This window comes from Eubalaena glacialis, chromosome X (genome assembly GCF_028564815.1).
Source record: "Eubalaena glacialis isolate mEubGla1 chromosome X, mEubGla1.1.hap2.+ XY, whole genome shotgun sequence".
Classification (NCBI taxonomy): domain Eukaryota; kingdom Metazoa; phylum Chordata; class Mammalia; order Artiodactyla; family Balaenidae; genus Eubalaena; species Eubalaena glacialis.
The window spans coordinates 109,635,727-109,658,900 of NC_083736.1; the positions used below are offsets into that span (position 1 = coordinate 109,635,727).

Here is a 23,174-nt window from a genome sequence, read left to right on the forward strand (position 1 = left end):
GGTGGGAAAACTCATCACACTCCAGGAGCCCAGCAGGCCCACAGCCACAGGTAATTTACATAATGGTCACTTTTCTTCTTTGGACCACCTACTCCATTCAGATGGGCTGAAAGTAGGAGTCTGCCTTTGTTCTAGAAAATTGTTTTTATTTTTAGTGTCTCCTTTTTCAGTGATTATAAATGTGAGGATTAGTTGCTGGAGTAGGGTGGGGCCAAGGTAGGTCATGTCTACTGTTTCTATGTGAAACTTCACAGTCACATGGAACTAACTCACATATAACAATTCCTTTTATTTGTACAGCGTCTCTCTTAAAGAATCATTACATATAAACTCATTAAGCCTTTTATTGAAGGGGCCTAAGGAACAGAGACGACCTTTGTCCCCCACCTACAAAAGGCATTTTGCTCACTAGGAATGTAACAGAGTATACAGGTAATCAATCCCTGGCTCAATGTTTTGTTTCATTTTTAAAACTTCTGTTGTGTTTGTTTTTCTTCCTCTGCAGACCAGGAATGACTCACTTTCAAGAAAAACGCCTGAGGGACATTATTGAGGCCAAATATATTTTAATGAATTCAAATATCTTCCAATTCAACAGTGTCAGAATCTTCCAGAATATTTTAGGAATAGATTTCTCATCGGAGTGTGTTAAAAATACGATACTGCACATCAAACCACAGAATATTTATTGAATAATAAACTTGTGGCACACAATCCAGCTGCATTGGTTTTCTTTGCATTCATTCATTTTCCAGTTGGCAACTTCCATCACATTAGCAGAGTAACCAGTAAGTTGTCTTCTATTTTCTAAAAGGTTTTTCCCATCACTATCTGCATCACTCAGAGTCTTACAGGTACAAAAGCTGAGTTTAGGGAGTTGCTAAAATTCACTTGTCAGACCAAATTGAGATTGGTCCTTGGCTGCTTGTTCCCCCATTTGAGCCTAAGTCTCTAGCCTGGACACACCTCTTTCATGGGCACAACTAGGGAACAGAAAAATGGCAACAGTTCTACAGCTCATAATATAACCAGTCTGAAGCGTTTCCCTACTCACAGACCCCTTTATTTACTGCAAGTTAAGCCTCACTGTTAAACAATACATTCTGAAACTATGAAACTGGGCGTGCTGCCTAACACAACACAGCATTACAACTGTGATGGCACCAGGGTGGCTTGAGGATTGGGTGCAATGAAACAGGGAAGGTTCAATCGCCACCCTTACTATTTCTTGTCTTCTTCCCATCCTCACACCAGATCGTTCCTACCATCCCTGTGAGGTTGTCTTGCCTGGCTGCAAGGTTTTAAAACACCAAATACAAAATTATGAGTGATTACTTACAGGTACATCAGAATATGTATTTACATACACAAGCACTGGAAGGGAACACAGAATACTAAAGACAATTGATGGGGTAAGACTGGGGGTAATTTTTCTTTCTTCTTCTTTTTTAACTGTTGCATTTGTGCAATCAATTAAAAAGGAGGGAAAATCTCATCAGAGCAACAGGTGAGGAGGGTGGAAACTAGGTAAGTCTCCTTGGAGAACAAAAAATATATTTCAAATACAATAGCCCTCCCATTTGACTTATGGCTCAGGTGACTAAAACACAGTTTGAAGCAGTAACTCTAATAGGCTGAAAATAAAATACTTTTAGCCCTTTTATTCTTCCCTCCTCCTTCCCAAAGAACATGCTACTGAAGCTATTCTTTGGCAGATCTTTCCTGAAAAAACCTTGATGAAAGATATGATAAAGTTCTGAAATAAATTAATATATTTTCTTTCATTTATTCAACAAGCATTTGTTGAGTATCTATTCTGTGGAGGAGACAGAAGAATCCAATGAAAATCCACAATATTCATATATCACAAAATTGTTGCATTTAAACTACCTTGCCTACTGAATGAAAATTAGAGAACAAACCCATTCAGTCTCTAGGAACCAGTAACAAAAAGTAATGTTCTTAGAGAACAAAATTTTTATTTTTTCTTCTTTTTTTTAAAAAAATTTTTTTTGGCCACCTGCGCAGCTTGTGGGATCTTAGTTCCCCGACCAGGGATTGAACCCGGGCCCTCGGCAGTGAAAAACGCCGAGTCCTAACCACTGGACCACCAGGGAATTCCTGAGAACAAAATTTTTAAATGGGGAATATAAATTTAGGTTTTATTACACAGGGAAGTGGATGGATTTTGACTCACAAATTTGGGACCTAGTTTCCTTTTAACTTTTGGAAATAATACATTTATTAGGCTAGGCAACAATGATGATAAATCGAAATCACTTCAAATTCAGGGATCATAAATGTTGCTACATGCCAACTGGCTGTTTGGTTCATTAATTGTGGGTTAAAGTTAGACATTTTCCTAGAACATATGTTAAGTAGTAAAAATTTTATCTGTACTTTGATAAAGTATATAAAGCATATTTTCACTGCCTTGTTTTAAAACATTTTTTCTTTTATTTTTTTTGAAGAGTACACTGCATTTATTTAACCCCATAAATTATAACATCTTAACACATGTAAATTATTTGTATTTTTAAAGTGCTTTGAAAGATATTTATTTATTTATTTAAAAATTTTTTTTACTTTTTAATTTTTAAATTTTTTCAATATCCACCAGCCATTGCGTGACACACCAGCCGCCTCCCCAAGGAGCTTGAAGGTTAGGGGAGATGCCCAGTCTTGCCCACCACTTCCAGAGGCCCAGGCCAGCCACGGAGCCCTCAGGTTTGGGGACAGTCCCACCAGCCACTTGCTATTCATGCTTCCCCAGGAGTTGCTGAAACCCAGGTCACAGTTTGCCGTGGACTTGCAGACAACGGCGTCCAGAGGGCTCGTGTTTTACACAGGCACTAAGAACTCCTTTATGGCTCTTTATCTTTCGAAAGGACGTCTGGTCTTTGCACTGGGTGCAGGAGGAAAAAAACTGAAGCTCAAGAGCAAAGTGCAGTGATGGGAAGTGGCACACGGTGGCATTTGGGCAAGATGGAGAAAGGGGGCGCTTGGTTGTGGATGGTCTGAGGGCCCGGGAGGGAAGTTTGCCCGGAAATTCCACCGTCAGCCTCAGAGCACCAGTTTACCTGGGATCGTCTCCATCAGGAAAACCAAAGACCCTCCCCCAAAACAGCTTTGTGGGATGCCTGAGGAACTTTCAGTTGGATTTGAAACCCCTGGACACTGCTTCTGCAAGCTTTGGGGTGTCTCCTTGCTTGGATGGCTCTTTGGAGAAAGGCATCTATTTTTCTCAAGAAGGAGGTCATGTTATCCTAGCTAACTCCGTGCTTTTGGGGCCAGAATTTAAGCTTGTTTTCAGCATTCGCCCGAGAAGTCTCACTGGAATTCTAATTCACATCGGAAGTCAACCTGGGGAGCACTTACGTGTTTATATGGAGGCAGGAAAGGTCACGGCCTCTGTGGGCAGTGAGGCAGGTGGGATCCTGACATCGGTCACACCAAAGCAATCTCTGTGTGACGGACAGTGGCACTCAGTGATAGTCACCATAAAACAGCACATCCTGCACCTGAAACTGGACGCAGACTATAGTTCCACCGCTGGACGGCACCCCGTCCCCACTGCCCGCACGCAGGAGCATCTGCACATTGGAGGTGTCCCAGCTAATTTGAAAACCCTGAAGCTTCCCGCGTGGAAATCCTTTTTTGGCTGCCTGAAGAATATTCAAGTCAACCACATTCCTGTCCCTGTCACTGAAGCCGCAGAAGTTCGGGGGACTGTCAGTCTGAATGGCTGTCCTGACCACTAACTCAAACCCATCACAAGGCAAGGAAGTTCACCTCCGGAAGCACTGATTACCCAACGCCCCTCCCTCTCCCCTCTCAAGGTCGTTCTTGACTTAAGACACCATCCCGATGGGTTTATTAGCAAATCTCATTTTTAATTCCAACCACACATACCCATCATTTTGGCATTCAGTGCTACATATATATTTTACATAAAAATCCCATTTCTTGAAGAGGATGAACAAATCCTTACATGCTTCTGGTAATATCATTTTCCACTAAAAGTTTGATGTCTTTTAAAGAACATTATTTTCCACTTGTTAAAAAAAATATCTTTCAAAGCACTTTAAAAATACAAAAATTTTACATGTGTTAAGATGTTATAATTTATGGGGTTAAATAAATGCAGTGTACTCTTCAAAAAAAAAAAGCCTTTTTTAAAAAAAAAAACCTTTAAACTATTGTAAGGAGAGAGGGCATTTTATAACAGCAAAGTCAGAAATTCCCCATCACTCAGATAATTTAAATTTATCCTAGGCACATAATAATGCAGCTCAAAACAACCTTAACAAAAACAGCCAAAACTTCTACTATCCCCTCCCCCTTCGCTCGTATGTCCTAACAACTAAACTTTAACAAAAGGAGGGAAGGAAAAAGATCACGATCTCACAGTCCCAGAATTTTCCATTTCTCCCAAACTTAAAAGCCAACAGTAGCCATAAAAAAGTGAGAAAGTGAGGGGTTCTATATGAAGTTACAGATTAAACTGAATGACAGATGTAAAAAATAAACTGAAAAGTTTAGCAATGCTTAAAATGAAATCTGCTTATTACAAAGGACAGACTTTAAAAACGTTTAACATCATTTTAGCTTCATCCTTATGAAGCAACCAAGTTAAAACAATGAAAACAATGACTCATTATATTTTTCCTTATTAAACTCCTGACCATTGTTGACTCCCATCCATTTCTAGTATTCAAATAATGATCTAAACACAGCTCAGATGGAAATAATGTACTTACATTGGCACAACAGGAGACTTCCCAATATTTTATATTTGAAATAACCATTTTTAATTAACCTATTAAGAATTTTAAAACTTATGTTCACATTTTCAATTCAACAAGTCTGTGGGTTAGTTTGCTTTTTGGTTTGTTTGTTGGTTTTGGGGTGGAGGTAGGGACTAAAATCAAAATACAAATTACTTCCAGAGCTGACAGTAATATTGTAATATACAAGTCAACCTTCAAATTCCAGATTTGCTTTTTTCAGCCATGCCTTCATTTTGTTAACAAAAGTGGCCTCCTATGTGTTTCTATCAAGTCCATTTATAACACATTCAACATAGAGGAATGATAATTTCTCACAAGTTCAGTTGGGATGGGTTGGGGAGTGGGCACCATGTAGAGCTAATGGGAGCACTGTCCCATGGTGTGAGAGTTCAGTTTCTCACCTCACCAGCACCTTCTCTCAATGCCACCTCCCCCAACACAGTAGAGTTTCATTCATAATTTGGATTTTTAAACCAGAAGGTTGTTTTGGTCAATCCAAAATAACCCAAAGAGCTTGCTAAAGTTACATCAATAAGCAGCTTTTTATAGAAGGACTGAAAGAATTAAATAGAAGGCACAGTAGCACTGTAAAGCTTTTTCAGATCATGATAATCTTTTTGTGTGTATATATGGAACCCAAACTTTCTTTTTTGTTGTTAAAAATGTCTGATGAACAATCAGAAAATCCTTATTTGTCCTCTTTCCCTTTAGTTTTTCTGTATACCATCTCTCGAAAACTGGCCAGAATCTTGTTTTCTCTCTTTCGTCTCTCTTCTTGGTTAAAGGATGCAAGGGCTCTCTTCTCATCAGCACTATAGATCTGGTTCTCTTTTCGCAGTCGCACAGCCTCCATTCGGCGATGCCTGGAGATAATTTTATTTTTGGCTTAATTTCTCAGTAATTATTTTCATAGTGCTTTCTCACTAATCCTTTCGTAATACAGAGTAGTCTATTTAAAAAGCCGACAAATAGAAACTGTTTCTGTAATGGGTTAGATTTTCAAAAGATCATTCATTTTATCTGCTGACATGTCCTTTGATTCATTTCTAGTATTCAAATAATGATCTCTGCGGTTCTGTCAATAGGGTGAATGTTATTAATTTCAAATACTAAGGGCCTAAGTCTGGTTCTGTTATTTCCAGTAAAACAACTAGGAACAGGCAAATTATTAAACTTCCTAAGTGATATGTAGACCTGATAGTAGGATAGATAAGATTTAAGTTGTCATCTAGCAGGTGGAACTTCTTCAAAGTTCTAATTTATCATACAACCAAAAGAACCAGGTTTAAATCTACAATTGAATTTTTGGGTGAGTTTTGTGGGTGGATTTAACTTCCTTAGAATTCAGTTGCAGCTCAAAGAAAAGAAAGAAGGGATTTTAGCACAAGGACCAAATCAGGAAAGTACAGGGGTCGAGGCAGAGGGAAACTCTTACATCATCTTCAAAAGGTCTGCCTATTTAGAAGGAAAACTTCATGAAAACCTGCCTCTTTTATGTATATGTACCCAATCCTACACAATCAATTCAAGATGAAGCTTGAACTATGCCTAGAAAAACAGAACAAACTGAGTAAGGAGAAGAGGGGAGGATCATTTCAGGTTAGTGTGAAGGTGGGGGAGTGGCAGGTGGTAAGTCAAGGAGATGACAATGTATTTAGGTTGCTCAGGGTATAGTGAGTAGTTTATCTGGAATGGAAAGTGCCATGTGAATGATGCTGTAATAAACATCAATGTACACATCTCCTAGTACATGGGAAAGACTCTCTTGGGTATGTAGGTATGGAGTTGCTGGGTCATAAAATATGTGAATGCTCAACTTTCCAAGATAATGTCAGAATGTTTTCCAAGATGGTTGTACCGATTTATACCACCACTGGCAATACTTAAGAGAGCCTGTGGATCCACATCCTCTCAAATGCTTGGAATTGTTAGAACTTTGAACTTATCTCTATCAAATGGGTGTAAAATGGTATTTCCATATGTTGATTTCCATTTCCAATGATAACGAACATCTTTTTTGTATGTGTAGGCCATATATTTTTTCCTTCTGACAAATGCCTGTTTGTGTCATTTTCCCACTTTTCTTTTGGATTGTTTATAGGTATTCTTTAAATACTCTCAATACTAACTATCAGTTGTGTGTATTACAAGATCTCATCCCAGCTTGGAACTTCTCTTTTTACTTATTTTAAGATGTCTTTTGATAAACAGAAGTTCTTATTTTTAACTCAGGCAAATTTATCAATATATTATTTTATAGTTAGTGCACTTTTTTGGTCTTCTTTAAGAAATGCTTCCCCACCCCAAGATCTAATAGAAATCTCCTCATATTTTATACTAAGAGTATTAAAGTTGTTTTTGACATTTAACTCCTGATCTAGCTGCAATGATTTTTAAATATGGTGATACAGGGTTCTACTTTCATCTTTTTCCATACAGATAACCATTTTCTTCCTGATCCATTTATTGCCTAGTTCATTCTTTCCCCACTGATCTGACATACCAGCTCTTTCATATAACAAAGTTCCATACATGTATGGCTCTGCCCCTGGGCTCTGTATTTTATTCCGTTGAACAGTTCATTTGTTACGCCACTCTTTCCAAAGTGCTGCAAGCTTCATAATAAGCCCTCATATATGGTAGGGCAAATCACCTTCCTGCTCTTCTTCAGAAGTAAGATGGCTATTCTTGGCCCTCTAGTCTAACATATAAATTTTAGAACCATCTTATTATGTTTCATGAAAATCTCAGTTGTGATTTTGATTGGAACTGCACTGAATCTACAGATTAATTTTGGAAGAACTGACAACTTTACAATATTGCCTTCCTATTCATGAACATGATACCTCTCCATTTATTTAGGTCTTCTTTAATGTCTCTTAATAATGTCTTATAGTTTTCCCTGTAAAGATCTTGGACATCTTTTGTGAAGATTTATTCCTAAGTCCTTCATATTCTCTGATATTATTATAAATGTTTTCTTTTTATTTAACTACATTTTCTAGTTCTTTGTTGCTGGTACATAAAAATGCAATTGATTTTTGGGTATTAACATTATATCCAACTATTTGTTAAACCTTCCTATTATTTGTAATTCATCTGAAGATTCTTTAGGATTTTCTATGTAAAAAATCATATCATTCACAAAAAATGACAGTGTTATATCCTCTGTTCTAATTCTTATGCCTCTAATTTCTTTTTCTTGTCTTACTGGTCCTTAGATATAATGTTTTCAAATATCAGTCCTCAGAATTCCAAGATTCTGGAGATGCTTCAGGGGTTCCACAAATATTTGCCTCCAATTTCACTTAAAAATGTTTACCCACTTTTAAAAGTTTATGAAGTTTTAAAAAATCCAAAATTCAGTTTGATCTTGGTACTGATACCCTATTAGTTCACTTTCCTTGCTCTTCCTGGGACTTTGCTTTCTCTTCCCAATTTTGTATTCCTTTTCTCATGCTAAAACTGATCTCTGTTCTCTGTCATAATTCTTTTCTGCTCTTCATTCTCAGAGTCCAGAGAACTAGAGAGTCCACGTTCTCTGACTCCACAGAGAACTAGAGGCAAACTCAGAAAACAGGAAACACTGTCTTATGTAAATGCTTTCCTAACTACCAGAATGCCACATTCCTCGTGGGGCAGTGATAAATAGCTGAATTTAACTATATCCTCCGGAGGATAAACTATCTGTACCAAAATATGGATTAGAAAAGGACACTGAAAAGACTGATTCTTTGAAGTTGGAGACACAGCCGAGTTGCATACCTACTTGGAATTTTAGACAACTACATTTATACTAACAAAACCAATATTAAACCAATATTTATACTTTACTTTTCATTAGGAATGGTCACTTAATGAAAATCTGTCACCAAAATATAATTTTGGTAGTGAGAAAGGAAACTGACCTCAATGCCAAGAACATACCTGCTACCACTCATTACGTAACCCGAGCATTCAAATGATGCAATTTCTTCACTTGTCAAGCCAATTTCACCTCTTCGTGGGATACGTTTTCCAGCTTTTACATATTCAGCCATAGCTGCACCTTCACCAGGTAACAGAGCATGGCCATAGCTACAAAGTAATACAGAATTCAGAAAAGGTTCATTATAAAAAGTTCATCATCTAAAGAGAGCACAAAAAACCATTTCTCTCAGAGAACAGTAGGAGTAACAGTTGCTGGGCAGCATGCTGGGAAGCCCAATGTAAATTATTTTAACTAGGGAACACTGCACTGTGACCTATATCACTAACCCAGAAATGCAGAGATACTTTGGAAGAATAAAAGAACTGATGTTAGTGAGCATATATTCATGGTTTACAATTATGGATCAATTTTCCCCACAGGTATTGCCTTTATTGCTTCTGCCTCCAGTGAATTCCTTTTACCTTTTTCCCTTTAAAAAAAAAGTAAAGAAATAATATATCTCAAATTAACATATTTATTAGACTTATAACCAATAATAATGCTATACAGTTAACGGTTCTCAAATAACTTTCATTCAAGGGGACTTTGAAAACTACCATCCCTTCATTCAATTCACTGAATTCTTCTTGAATAGCTATTAAGCTCAAAGCTTGTAATATAAAAATAATCTCTGTTCTTATGGCACTTACACATTAATAAGAATATAACACTAATACAACGTAGAATATATAACACATTGCACAAAAGAAAGAAAACGCTATGAGGACTAAAGGATTAAAGAGGGGTAGGAGGACTTCCCTGGTGGTGCAGTGGTTAAGAATCCACCTGCCAATGCAGGGGACATGGGTTCGATCCCTGGTCCGGGAAGATCCCACATGCCGTGGAGCAACTAAGCCCATGCGCCACAACTACTGAGCCTACGCTCTAGAGCCCACGAGCCACAACTACTGAGCCCGCGTGCCACAACTACTGAAGCCAGTGCACCTAGAGCCCGTACTCTGCAACAAGGGAAGCCACCGCAATGAGAAGCCCGTGCACAGCAATGAAGAGTAGCCCCCGCTCGCTGCAACTAGAGAAAGCCTGCATGCAGCAACGAAGACCCAACGCAGCCAAAACAAACAAATAAATAAAAAAAATAAAAGTAAAAAATAAATAAATAAAAAATAAAGAGGGGTAGGAATCACACCTACCTGTGGAGGGAAGATACTGGGAATCAGCATATGCCCCCTCCTTTTGAAAAGGGCTTTGAAGAATGTTAAGCATTTTAACAGGAAGAAATTGGGGGTAGTAAAGAAATCAGGGCTGGGGAAAGAAGGGAAGGCACATTGGGGGGAGAAATAAGGTGAAAGTGCACAGTGAATACAGGGAAGTTTTAGTTCAGCTCAGTTGGAACCTGGCGTCTAAATAAGGGAGTAGAGGAAGATAAGCTTGGAAGAGGAAGTTAGGACCATACTTTTGGGAAGGTACTTTAGAGATTATAAACACACTCTTAACTTACTTCAAAGGTTTATCATCTTGAGAGGCAAGTGTTTTGGGAGCCTCTGGGCCAATCAAATCTGAGGGTTCTTCAGGCTCTGCACAAAAGATGTTCAGAAACATATTCACATTTTGACTAATCAGTTAATTTAATGTTTTATCTGTTCTGAGTCGAAGTCTATCAGAATAACCTACTTGATCGATCCTTCCAGGGATTCTCCAGAAACTCTTCTTGGGACTCTTTAGAACTTGAATCACTGGAATCTTTTCTGCTCTTCTTAGACTTCTTTTTCTTATATTTCTTCCTGTAATGATTATAATTTGATATAAATTGATTTAATATTCCCATGCTAAAGGGCATCTTATTTTTTTCAAGGCAATGAAGGACTGACTGAAATGATCTGGATGCTCAGCTAATTCAAACTTATTAGAGAAGAACTTTAATTTAAAAAATCTAACTTATTTAACCAAATCATGTTTCACTATAAAAAAAAAAGATCCCGGGGCTTCCCTGGTGGCACAGTGGTTAAGAATCTGCCTGCCAATGCAGGGGACACGGGTTCGAGCCCTGGTCCGGGAAGATCCCACATGCCACAGAGCAAGTAAGCCCGTGCGCCACAACTACTGAGCCTGCACTCTAGCGCCCACGCGCCAAAACTACTGAGCTTGTGCTCTAGAGCCCGTGCGCCGCAACGAGAGAGAAGCCACCGCAATAAGCCCGCGGGCACTGCAACGAAGAGTAGCCCCTGCTCGCCAAAACTAGAGAAAGCCCACGCACAGCAACGAAGACCCAATGCAGCCAAAAATAAATAAATAAATAAATTTATTTAAAAAAAAAAAAGATCCCTAAGGGAACAATAAAATATAGTTCTCATGTTGTAGAAAGATAGCAGAAATAAAGCAGTTTAAAAAACAGCTCTTGGGTTTCCCTGGCGGCGCAGTGGTTAAGAATCCGCCGGCCAATGCAGGGGACATGGGTTTGAGCCCTGGTCTGGGAAGATACCACATGCCACGGAGCAACTAAGCCCGTGCGCCACAACTAGTGAGCCTGCGCTCTGGAGCCCGCGAACCACAACTATTGAAGCCCGCATGCCACAGCTACTGAAGCCCGTGCACCTAGAGACCGTGCTCCGCAACAAGAGAAGCCACCCACCACAATGAGAAGCCCGCGCACGGCAACAAAGAGTAGCCTCCGCTCACTGCAACTAGAGAAAGTCCGCGCACAGCAACGAAGACCCAATGCAGCCAAAAATAAATAAATAAAATAAATAAATTTATTTAAAAAAATTAAAAAAAATAAAAAACAGCTCTTACCAATTTGAACATCAACAATTTTCAGTGTAATGGATTAAAATACATCAAATATGTTTGAATCCTTGGGTTCATAATGATACTAAAAAACCCCAACTCATTATTTTGAAAACTCATAAAACAAAAAAAGTAAGCAATCATTCTGCCCTTACTATACCAATTACACTTCGGAGTAACCAAATAGTTAATGAGGGTAGGTTTCTCATATAGAATTATTCTACCTAATACATGAAGAAAGAAAGCCAGAAGTAGACCATCACCACTTGGCAATGATATAAGGGATCTAGACAATGACTTCTGATGCCGGTTAATATGACAAAAAGAGATAACCAGACATTATCTGCCTCCTGCTGCAAGTACACAGCACCGCCTATGAAGTATTCCTGCCAGAAACTCAAATCTGAACCTTATCAAGTGTCTAGACCTAACCGTCAATCTACAGGAAATACAAAGGATAGAAAACATGTTAAAAGAACACTGTACGAATACAACCAGCAAAATCCATACCGCAGGAAACCCTCCAGGACAAATGATTTTGTTTCTGCTACAAAAAAACTGCAGGAACAAAAAGGGAAGGGGAAGCTATCTATTTAAAGAGATGTAAGAGACATATCAACCAATCACAATTTATGTACATTGTTTGGATCCTAATTTGAATAAACTATACCAAAAACTACTGAGAATTGAATGAACAATTACTGTTAAACATTTTAGGCGGATTAACAGTATTGTACTTTTTTTTTTTTTTAAAGAATGCCTATCTTTTAGAGAAACTCGCAGCTTTATGGATGAAATGATATCTGGTATTGGTTTCAAAATAATGGCGGGGCGGGCAGCAGAGACTGCCAATGAGTTGATAATTGTTCAAGCTGGGTGATGGTTACATGGAGGTCCATTACACTATTTTATATAATTTGCTATATTTTTGAACTTTTCCATAATAAAAATTAAAGAAAAAAACTGACGATCTGCGTTTCTTCTTCTTTTCCTTTTTCTTGGCTTTCTTTGCTCTCCTTTTTGTATCTTCATCTGCAAATTAAAGCACATTATAATTAAAAAAATTTTTAATTCTAAAACCCCAATACTCTTGAGTAGATAAATATCTTATTACTCTTCCATTTGTTGTTACAGAGAAATTAATTCATTCAAATTCATTCAAACATTTATTTCTACTTGTTAGGAAATGTGCTAGGCATGGGGGACATAGAAATTAAAGTTGCATTTGGTTATATAGGGTATTATTATTAACCTTATTGCATGAGATAATAGTATTGTGGTTAGATACGAAAATGTCCTTATTGTTTAGAGGTGTATACAGAAATATTTAGGGTGGCAGTGTGGTATTTGTAATTTACCTTGATTATCTCAACAAAAAAATCCCTATCTGAAGCAAATATATCAAAATGCTAACAAATGTTAAACCTGAGTGACAAGTACTGTACATGGCATTAATAATACTACTCCCTTTACTTTTCTCAGTGTTTGAGTATTTTCATGATGTGTGTGTTTGGGGGTTTGCTTTCCAGGAGCTCATTCTAGTGGAGGAGACACAGGGAAAGAGGCAAGTAGAATCTGAGTGAGGGGGAAGCATGGGGTGCTCTGGGCATACAGAGGAGTCTCAAAATCAGGCTGATTTGGGGAGGGTGGTTGAGGAACGGTTGACCAGGAAAAGGTGACTCTTAAGCTAGTTCTTTTTAAAATCAGTTTCATTACAAAAGTAATGCATGCCCATCATAGCAATGAGTAAGCCAAGCCGCGTGCCCGGAGAGACCAGCACTGTAGGCAGATGGACTCTCTGCATCAAGCGACAGAGTCAAGAGAAAGGACGTGCAGTATCAAGGAGACGGAAAGTCATTCTTAGGCCAAAGAGGACGCTGCAGGAGAGCCACAGGGTACGTGTGATGCGAGAGATCAATCGGGATCTGACTTTACCCTGAAGGCCATGGAGAACTGCGGAAGGATTTTAAGTAGGGACCGCCATGCTCAGATTTGCGCTTCAAGAAAGCTCAGCCTTCCAGCAGTGAGGAAGAAGGGTGACAGTGAGGGCCAGGAAACCCAGGTGACATCAGAGGAAGGGGTGCCTTAGTGTAACGTGTCCCCAGAGGGGCACCCTCTGTCAGTCATCAGCCAGGAGAGGGCGCAAAAAGGTGGCTTTTTTGTGATGTGCCGCCCCACAGGAAGTGTGACACATAAATCAGCTGCTGGCCTGAGGGAGTCCCCTATGGTGCACCTTTTTGAAAATTGCACAAAGGCGCCCACTGAGTGTGAGAATCTCACAAAAGAGCCGCTCCACTGGGCTGAGGCAGCCCCCTGTGGCTTGGTTTGGCACCACACGTCTCACAGACTAACCCCAACTTGGTTCGGTGCCACATGCCTTGTACAGCTACACACAACCAATCTGGAGTCACACGGCTTAGGTTTGAATCCCAACTGTGTGGCCTTGGGTGCAGTACTTATAACCTGCTCTGGGCCTCCATTTCTCCATCTCTAAGATGTGTCCTACAGTGACTGTGTGGATTAAATAGCAATAATGCATATCAAGCACTTAGCAGGGTGCCCAACACAAAGTCAGTGAGTGTTTAAAACTCTTGGCTATTACTGTTTTTAAGAACCTTCTTCTAAAATAAGCTTTCAAGTACAACTAGTTTTGAAGCAAGGTTCACAGAAGGATGTTGGCTTTCTTACCACTGGAGTCTGTTTCAGAATCAGAGTCACTGTCACTATCATCAGAATACTTCTTGTGTTTTCTTTTAGATGATTTTTTCTTCCTCCTTTTCTTGGATCTTTCTTTTGAATGACTAGACTTCTTCTTCTTCTTCTTTTCTTCTACATAAGATACAAATAAAAAACTAACTTCTAAAGAAGTATTTCTGAGCATCAATTTTATTGTATTAAAAATACTGAAACGGAATTGATGACAGGCGATTTGAGTAAAGTCTAATGTTCAACTATTTATAAACGTATTTTTTAAACTTCTCAATAAAAAAGTCCTATATTTAAAAAATACCTTCTGAAGTAGAAGCTGAAGTGGTGCTTTTCTTTGGCTCTTCGTCCTCTACTGGTGTATGTTCATCAGAGCTGAATTTAAAGAAAATTGTAGTAAGAATCAGAAAAGTGATAAAATATGGACCACAGAGTATAAAAATATACGCTTAAAAATTTTCAATAACAAATTGATTGTCCAAGAACCATTCAAAGCCAGCACCAGACTGCTTTTTTAACAGTATAGCTTATCGGCCAACCACCTTCATAATAGTAGAATAATCATTTACATTTGCATAAAGCTTTCGAGTTAACAAAATGCTATTCACACTGAAAGCAGCATGAAGGATTTATATTTTCGAAGAAACCACAAGGCAAATGCAGGGAAACAGGAACCATAAGGAAAGAGGAGAGAAACTGGAGATAAGAAGGCTGAGGGAAGACTTCATAATTTCATTCTACTTGTGGAACAGACATACGGTAGAGCAGCAACTGTTCTGTCTCCCCAGAGCAAGAATCTAACACACTACAGCTATAGAGATTTCATCCTGTTGTAAGAGAATTCTGAAAATGAGTATTATTAACATTCTACAATAGCTTAAAAAGGGAATTTCCATATCACAGTCTTTTCCTCTGAAGATCACATCTGGAATAATTTAGAAATTGCCTAGAAAATTATATTTAGGATTCCTTTCAACTCTAATTCTTTGAGTATTCTTTTAAAATAAATAAATTTATTTATTTATTTTTATTCTTGGCTGCGTTGGGTCTTTGTTGCTGCACGCGGGCTTTCTCTAGTTTCGGCGAGCAGGGGCTACTCTCTGTTGCGGTGCGCGGGCTTCTCATTGCGATGGCTCCCCTTGTTGCAGAGCACAGGCTCTAGGCACGCGGGCTTCAGTAGTTGTGGCCCACGGGCTCTAGAGCGCAGGCTCAGTAGTTGTGGCACACGGGCTTAGCTGATCCGTGGCATGTGGGATCTTCTCGGTCCAGGGCTCGAGCCCATGTCCCCTGTATTGGCAGGGAGATTCTTAACCACTGCACCACCAGGAAGCCCTCTTTGAGTACTTTAAAGGTATCTGTTAGAACAAGTTTCAGTATCTCAACATAATAAAGACAATATATGACAAGCCCACAGTTAACATCATACTCAATGGTGAAAAGCTAAACAAGACAAGGATGCCCACTCTCACCACTTTTATTCAACATAGTATTGGAAGTCCTAGCCAGAGCAATTAGGCAAGAACAAGAAATAAAAGGCATCCAAATTGGAAAGGAAGAAGTAAAACTGTCATTATTTGCAGATGACATGATATCATATATAGAAAATCCCAAAGACTCCACCAAAAGACTCAGCACCAATAAATGAATTCAGTAAAGTTGCAGGATACAAAATCAATACACAGAAATTCGTTGCATTTCTATACACTAATAACGAATTATCAGAAAATGAAACTAAGAAAACAATTCCATCAAAAAGAATAAAATACCTAGAAATAAATTTAACCAAGGAAGTGGAAGACTTGTACACTGAAAACTATAAGACATTGACGAAATAAATTGAAGAAGACACAAAGAAATGGATTTTCTATGCTCACATATTGGAAGAATTAATATTGTTAAAATATCCATGCTACCCAAAGCAATCTACAGATTCAATGAAATCCCTACCAAAATTCCAACGGTATTTTTTCACAGAAATAGAACAAACAGTCCTAAAATCTGCATGAAACCACAAAAGACCCTGAATAGCCAAAGCAATCTTGAGCAAGAAGAACAAAGCTCGAGGCATCATGCTCCCTGATTTCAAACTATACTACAAAGCTACAGTAATCAAAACAGTATGGTACTGCCATAAAAACAGACATATAGATCAATGGAACAAAACAGATAGCCCAGAAATAAATCCATGTATATATGGTCAATTAATTTATGACAAAGGAGCCAATAATATACAATGAGGAAAGGACAGTCTGTTCAATAAATGGTGCTGGGAAAACTGGATAGCTACATGCAAAAGAAGGAAATGGACCACTATCTTACACCATTACACAAAAATTAACTCAAAATGGATTAAAGACTTGAATGTAAAACCTGAAACCATAAAACTCCTAGAAGAAAACATAGGTGGTAAGCTCCTTGACATAGGTCTTGGCAATGATTTTTTGGATTTGACACCAAAAGCAAAGGCAACAAAAGCAAAAATCAGTAAATGTGACTATATCAAACTAAAAAGCTTCTGCACAGCAAAGGAAACCATCAACAAAATGAAAAGGCAACCTACTGAATGGGAGAAAATATTTGCAAATCATATCTGATGAGGGGTTAATATCCAAAATATATAAAGAACTCATACAACTCAACAGCAAACAAACAATGTGATTTAAAAATAGGCAGAGGATCTGAATAGACATTTTTCCAAAGAAGACACACAGATGGCCAACAGGTACATAAAAAGATGCTCAACATCACTAATGATCAGGGAAATGCAAATCAAAACCAAAATGAGATATCACTTCACACCTGTTAGAATGAATATTATCAAAGAGACAGGAGGTAACAAGTGTTGGTGAGGATGTGGAGAAGAGGGAACACTTGTACCCTGTTAGTGGGAATATAAATTGGTACAGCCATTATAGAATTCAGTACGGAGGTTCTTCAAAAAATTAAAAATTGAACTACCATATAATCCAACAATCCCACGTCTGGATATATATCTGAAGGAAATGAAATCAGTATCTCAAAGATATATCTGCATTCTCATGCTCATTGCAGCATTATTTACAATAGCCAAGATACAGATACAACCAAATATCCACGAACAGATGAATGGATAAAAAAGAACTGTGAGAAATACACACACACACACACACACACACACACACACACACCACAGTAGAATTTATTCATCCTTAAAAAAGAAAGAATCTTGCCATTTTAGACAACATGGATGGACTGTGAGGGCATTTGCTAAATGAAATAAGTCAGACAGAGAAAGACAAATATCATATGATCTCACTTATATGTGAACTCTAAAAAACAAAAAACAAAAAACCACCAAGCTCACAGACACAGAGAACAGAATGATGGTTGCCAGAGGGTGGGGCATGGGTAAAATGTGTGAAGGGTATAAAAAAGTACAAACTTCCAGTTATAAAATAAATAAGTCCTGGGGATGTAATGTATAGCATGGCGACTACAGTTAATAATACTGGGGCTTCCGTGGTGGCGCAGTGGTCAAGAATCCGTCTGCCAATGCAGAGGACACGGGTTCGAGCCCTGGTCCGGGAAGATCTCACGTGCTGCAGAGCAACTAAGCCCATGCGCCACAACTACTAAGCCTGCGCTCTAGAACCCGCGAGCCGCAACTACTGAAGCCCGCACGCCTAGAGCCCGTGCTCTGCAACAAGAGAAGCCACCGCAATGAGAAGCCCGCGCACCGCAACAAAGAGCAGCCCCCGCTCGCTGCAACTAGAGAAAGCCCGTGCGCAGCGACAAAGACCCAACTCAGCCAAAAATAAAAATAAAATAATAATAATACTGTATTGCATATTTGAAAACTGCTAAGAAAGTGAATCTTAGAAGTTCTTATCACAAGAAAAAAAATTTTATAACTATGTATGGTAATGGATGTTAACCAGACTTATTGTGGTGATTATTTTGCAATATATACAAATATCAAATCATTATGTTGTATGCCTGAAACTAACATTGTATGTCAATTATACCTCAATAAAAAAAATAACAGGTGGTGGGAAAAAAATAATTTTTTTAAGAAGAAAAACGAACTTTCAGATAATAATGCTTTATCACCCTGTTACAAATAACAGGTTTACCTGTCAAGCACATTGTCTCAACTCAATCTAAAAAAAACACAGAAATAGAGGAGAGGGAAGAAGCAGCTTATGAATAGCACCAAAGAGAAAAAAAAATAGGCAAAAAGAAAAAGTATTAGGCCTTCAACAATACTGCATGCAGGAAACTAAACAAACCCATATCAGTATATTCATTTAAAAAAAACGCTTTGGAATGCTAATGTCTGACATGCAATCAATTACTGGATTGAGAAAAAATAATTCAAAATAATATAAAAGTATTTGTTTCAACACTGAACCCTTCTATGAATAGGAAATTAGCACCTCATGAATTACAACTTAAAGAGAACAATTAGCATGCTAAAATCCACTAGGAGCATGTTTTAATCCTTAGGTATGTTCAATGTTTTTAAAACTTAAGAAGTAGAATAGCATAAATCATAAGAAAGAGGAAAAAAAAGAGCTGTAGTTAAAGTTCTTAACAAAAAATTTGACAATAGACTCTGGATTTAAACAAATGTTGTATTTAAAAAATATATTTTTAAATCACTTACTCTGGTTCTGGATTCTTTGGAGAAAGTCCCCATACTTCAGGAGCTCCCAATTCTCCAATCCTCTCTCTCTCACTTAATCTCCTAGAAGAGATAAGCAGGTAAATTATAACTCCATGGCTAAACTGTTTCCTAAATATATAATAAAAGTCAAAGGAGTCCAGTTAAGTTCCATTTTCCCTTTACAGTTTAAACTTTAAACTAATAAAAACTTGGTTTAAATGTAAACTCAACACTTAGGATCTGATGTTCTGACAGTACTATCAAATGGTACAGACTACAGACAGCCTGACAGGCCAGGCCAGAAATTCAGCCTGGGAGGCTGTCGAGTGTGTCCCTTCCGCCACATGCATGACATAGCTCCTAACTGCTCCTTTCATCTTCTGCAATATGTGACAGAGACAGTCTTACATTTGGAAATAACTTCAGTTGTTTATGTATCCTTATGAAAGTAAAGAGAATTCTCTACTTTTGATAAGGTCAAACCTTCTGTTTTCAGAAACTCAGGAATTAATGAAGAAAATAACAACAAAGCATTAGAAGTAGAAAATAAAAGGAGCTCTGAAAGTGAAAGAAAAGTTTTATTTGACAAAAACTGTACTCAATGAGATACAGCACTTGTTTTCTGTTTTCCCTTTAATTCCTTTTTCAAAAAGGAGTAAATCCTCTATCTACTCTTGGAAGACACAAAATTTTTTGTTTTGTCTTATGTTTGTGATTTCTTCTCTTAATTTTTGATATTACTTACAAACACACACACAAAACACAAAAAAACTAAGGCTTAATTCCTCAAAGTTTAGCTGCTGTGATGCCACTTGTTTAAAAAAAAAACCTTACAAAATAAATATAATTGGTTTGATTTTTTAAAAATAAATTATTTTTCTTCTTTATTCAGGGTAAAAGGTGTAATCATGCAGAGTCAGACTCAGGTTTCCCACTTGAAGTAACATGGACCTGGAGTCTGTCATGCAGAGTGAAGTAAGTGAGAAAGAGAAAAACAAATACCGTATGCTAACACATATATATGGAATCTAAAAAAAAAAAAAAAAGAATGGTCATGAAGAACCTAGGGGCAGGACGGGAATAAAGACGCAGACCTACTAGAGAATGGACTTGAGGACACGGGGAGGGGGAAGGGTAAGCTGGGACGAAGTGAGAGAGTGTCATGGACATATACACACTACCAAATGTAAAATAGATAGCTAGTGGGAAGCAGCTGCATAGCACAGGGAGATCAGCTCGGTGCTTTGTGACCACCTAGAGGGGTGGGATGGAAGGGTGGGAGGGAGACGCAAGAGGGAGGAGATATGGGGATATATGTATATGTATAGCTGATTCACTTTGTTATAAAGCAGAAACTAACACACCATTGTAAAGCAATTATACTCCAATAAAGATTTAAAAAAAAATCTAATAGGGGACATACTTATAGCCAAACTTTGAATATATACATATAGGACAAAGAATGCCTGACAGGCTGAAAAAAAGCAAGCAGTCAAGTTCTTATCCCTCCCACCACCTGACTTCATCTGTACTCTTAAGATAAATTATTTATCTTCTAAATGTACAAATGCAAATTTCATCCAAGGAATTCTGACATCTTTTGGTGAGGAATGTCTAATAAGAAAACTGGATGCTTTTTGATCGACACAGCCTGGGGGTAACTTTCTGGAAATTCTAATTTGGAAAAGTAGGTCTCCAACCTAACTCAGGGCTGTTTTTACTGTTTCTGCTCCCATGCCCAAAACACTAACAGCTAACACTTAAGGACTATTTATTATGTTCCAGGCACTAAGTCATTACAACTCTTAAAAAGCTTTCGTGCTAATTTTATCCCCTTTTAAATGGTGAAGAAATGAAACTCAGAGAGGTTAAGTGACTTGCCCAAGGTCACACAACTATTAAGCAGCAAAGGATGGCTTCAAACTCAGGCAGTCCGATTCTGGAGCCTGTCCTCTTCATCACTACGTTTTATTACCTCCCACTCCTGGAAGAAAAAGATTCATGAAGACATCGCTCAGCTGTTGGAACCTTAACCTGCTCCTAAATGCCTGTTATACTTTTTAATTTCTTGGCTTTTTTTAAAAAACACATACAGTATGGTAAAGCACTCAGTACAGTAACTGATACACAATTTAACAACCAATAAGTGTTAGATATTAAGACTTAGAAAGCATATAATAACTATATATGAAGTATAACCTTTAAAAATTGTGAATCACTATATTGTACACCTGTAACTTAAAACACTGTACATCAACTATAATTCAATTTTTAAAAAGTAAAAAAAAATTTTAAAACTTACAAAGCAATAATTATAACCCTTTTCCTTTCTCCTTCTTAAACTATTCATTTTCCACTCCAATACTCAGTCTCATTAGAGGAGATCTGATCTCACCCTGACCTCATTTCTCATGGTCAAGATTGAGACCACTTAACAAGATCTTTCTCAGTGTAGTCCAATCTACAGTTTAGCAGATCACTTTTCCTACATTTATTCAAACATCTTGTTTCAGAGGTTTTCCTCCCCTCCAAGTTAAACTTTAATCTCAACCCTTCCCAAATCGCTACAAAACAATTCCACTCACTTACCCTATCATCTCAAACCTGTTTGATCATTCAACAAGCAGTGGTTGCGCGCCTACAAAGTGCTAGACACTGTGAATTTTGTGATCAATAAAACCGGGCTCCTCCTTTCCATGAGCTCAGTCTAGTGGGGAATAAAACATGCTCACGAATGATAACGACACACCAAGTAAATGCTATAATTCCGGTACGTCTGAGGCTCTTGGCCATGTCCGCTACAAGCCAGGAGGCAGGAGGGGGTTGCGGGAGCCCAGGGCGCTAGATGAAGGGGCCCGAGGAGGAGTGAAAACCTAGGGTAGAAAAGGCGAATAAGCTGTTATCGTGGGTGGACTGAAGGAAGGGATGAAAATGGGCCCAAGTCAGGGAGAGAGAGCGAAATGGGTATAGTCGGGAGCAAGATGAACGATAAATCGGACACTGAAGGCTGGTGGGCTCACGAAAGATAAGGTGCGTTCGTCTCACTCACTTCTGCCGCAGGCTCTCTTCCCTCTCCTTGTCCAGGAGGCTAGGCCATGGCTTGTCGCTCCCGTAGGGGCGTGAGTAGCCGCCATAATAGGCGGACGAGGAGGCAGAAGCGAAAGGGGCGCCCCGCGGCGCGGAGGGCCGCTCTCGAGAGCGTGACCGCGAGCGGGAGCGGTAGGACTGGTTTCGGGAGCCTTGGCTGGGGCCACTCAGTTGATGGCTAAGGCCATTCCGGTCCCCGGACCGAGAGCAAGAGTGCGAGCGAGAGCGGCGGCCCCGCGGGGAGCGAGAGGATTTGCTGGGCTTAGGGCTCTTCGACGAACTGCGACGCTTCCCCCCGGAGCCCGAGGCCTCCCACTCCGGGCTGCGGGAGCCAGACACCGGAGCCATAGCTGTTGCTGGGTCCCCGAAGCCGTGGGAGAAGGGGGCGCTCTCGCGAGTTGGGAAGATCTCCGTTGCCTTGGCTCCCAGGACCAGCAGCCGCGACACCACCCGAACCTGATAAAACCTTGGAAACAGTTCCGAGTACGTCGGCAAATTCCTTCCCCGGACCTAGGCGGTCCTGCCAATGGGACGGGATGCGTGTATCCGTATAAAGAAGCCGGTGGGGCAACCAGGTCGGCTCATCCTTCGGGTTCCGAGTGAGGCTGCTCAAGTCTAAGCTCTACTGGAGACCGTGTACTTTTTTCAGCTTTGAGTTGAAATAGTTGAAGGGAAGGACGACAGGCCACAGGACACATGTCACTGAGCTGCCGTATGAACCATAAATACGTTGTAACTAAGTAAGTAAATAAATAAATGTGTCTATGTATGTATGTATGAGTGTGCGGGCATGCGCGCGCGCAAACACACACACACACTTTTTTTTCTTTACAATTCCAAGCAAATTAAAGGGGGTTTATCTGAATTGGTGGAGAGCTACAATGTCTAAGCCCCATATTGCCCAGTTAGCTTAGAGGTCACAAATTCTGTATTACTGATTTGAGCCTGTTAACATTCCAGTTAGGTTCGCAGCACAGAGGAAAACTGCATATTTATCCCTCAGCCACCCATCGCCACCAATGTGCTCCAGCAAAAGGAATTTATAACCCTCTCCTTGTCTAGTTCCTTAAATTAGTCCCATCATATGTGAGGACAAAAAAAAAATGTTGCCTGCCATACCAATAAACTAGGAATGTTGCCCTCCCTCAAGCCACCAGCCACTGCAGCTGCCTTGACCCCCACACCCTACCCCTGAGGGGAATTCAGGGTGTTGAAAAAACAGGATAGTGGC

At 39.1% G+C, this 23,174-nt stretch overlaps 1 protein-coding gene across 1 annotated transcript; it reads right to left on the bottom strand.

Moving 5' to 3' along the window:
* Nucleotides 1–521: 521 nt before the first annotated feature.
* On the bottom strand, nt 522–22,412 carry NKAP (NFKB activating protein). Its single transcript, XM_061178489.1, has 9 exons — nt 21,906–22,412; nt 18,857–18,937; nt 14,516–14,586; nt 14,194–14,334; nt 12,474–12,537; nt 10,393–10,502; nt 10,220–10,295; nt 8,718–8,867; nt 522–5,653 (listed from the first exon to the last, which is right to left on the bottom strand). Exons 1-9 carry the CDS (start codon nt 22,289–22,291, stop codon nt 5,479–5,481), a joined length of 1,254 nt encoding a protein of 417 aa, XP_061034472.1. The 5' UTR covers nt 22,292–22,412; the 3' UTR covers nt 522–5,478.
* Between the last annotated feature and the right edge of the window lie 762 nt (nt 22,413–23,174).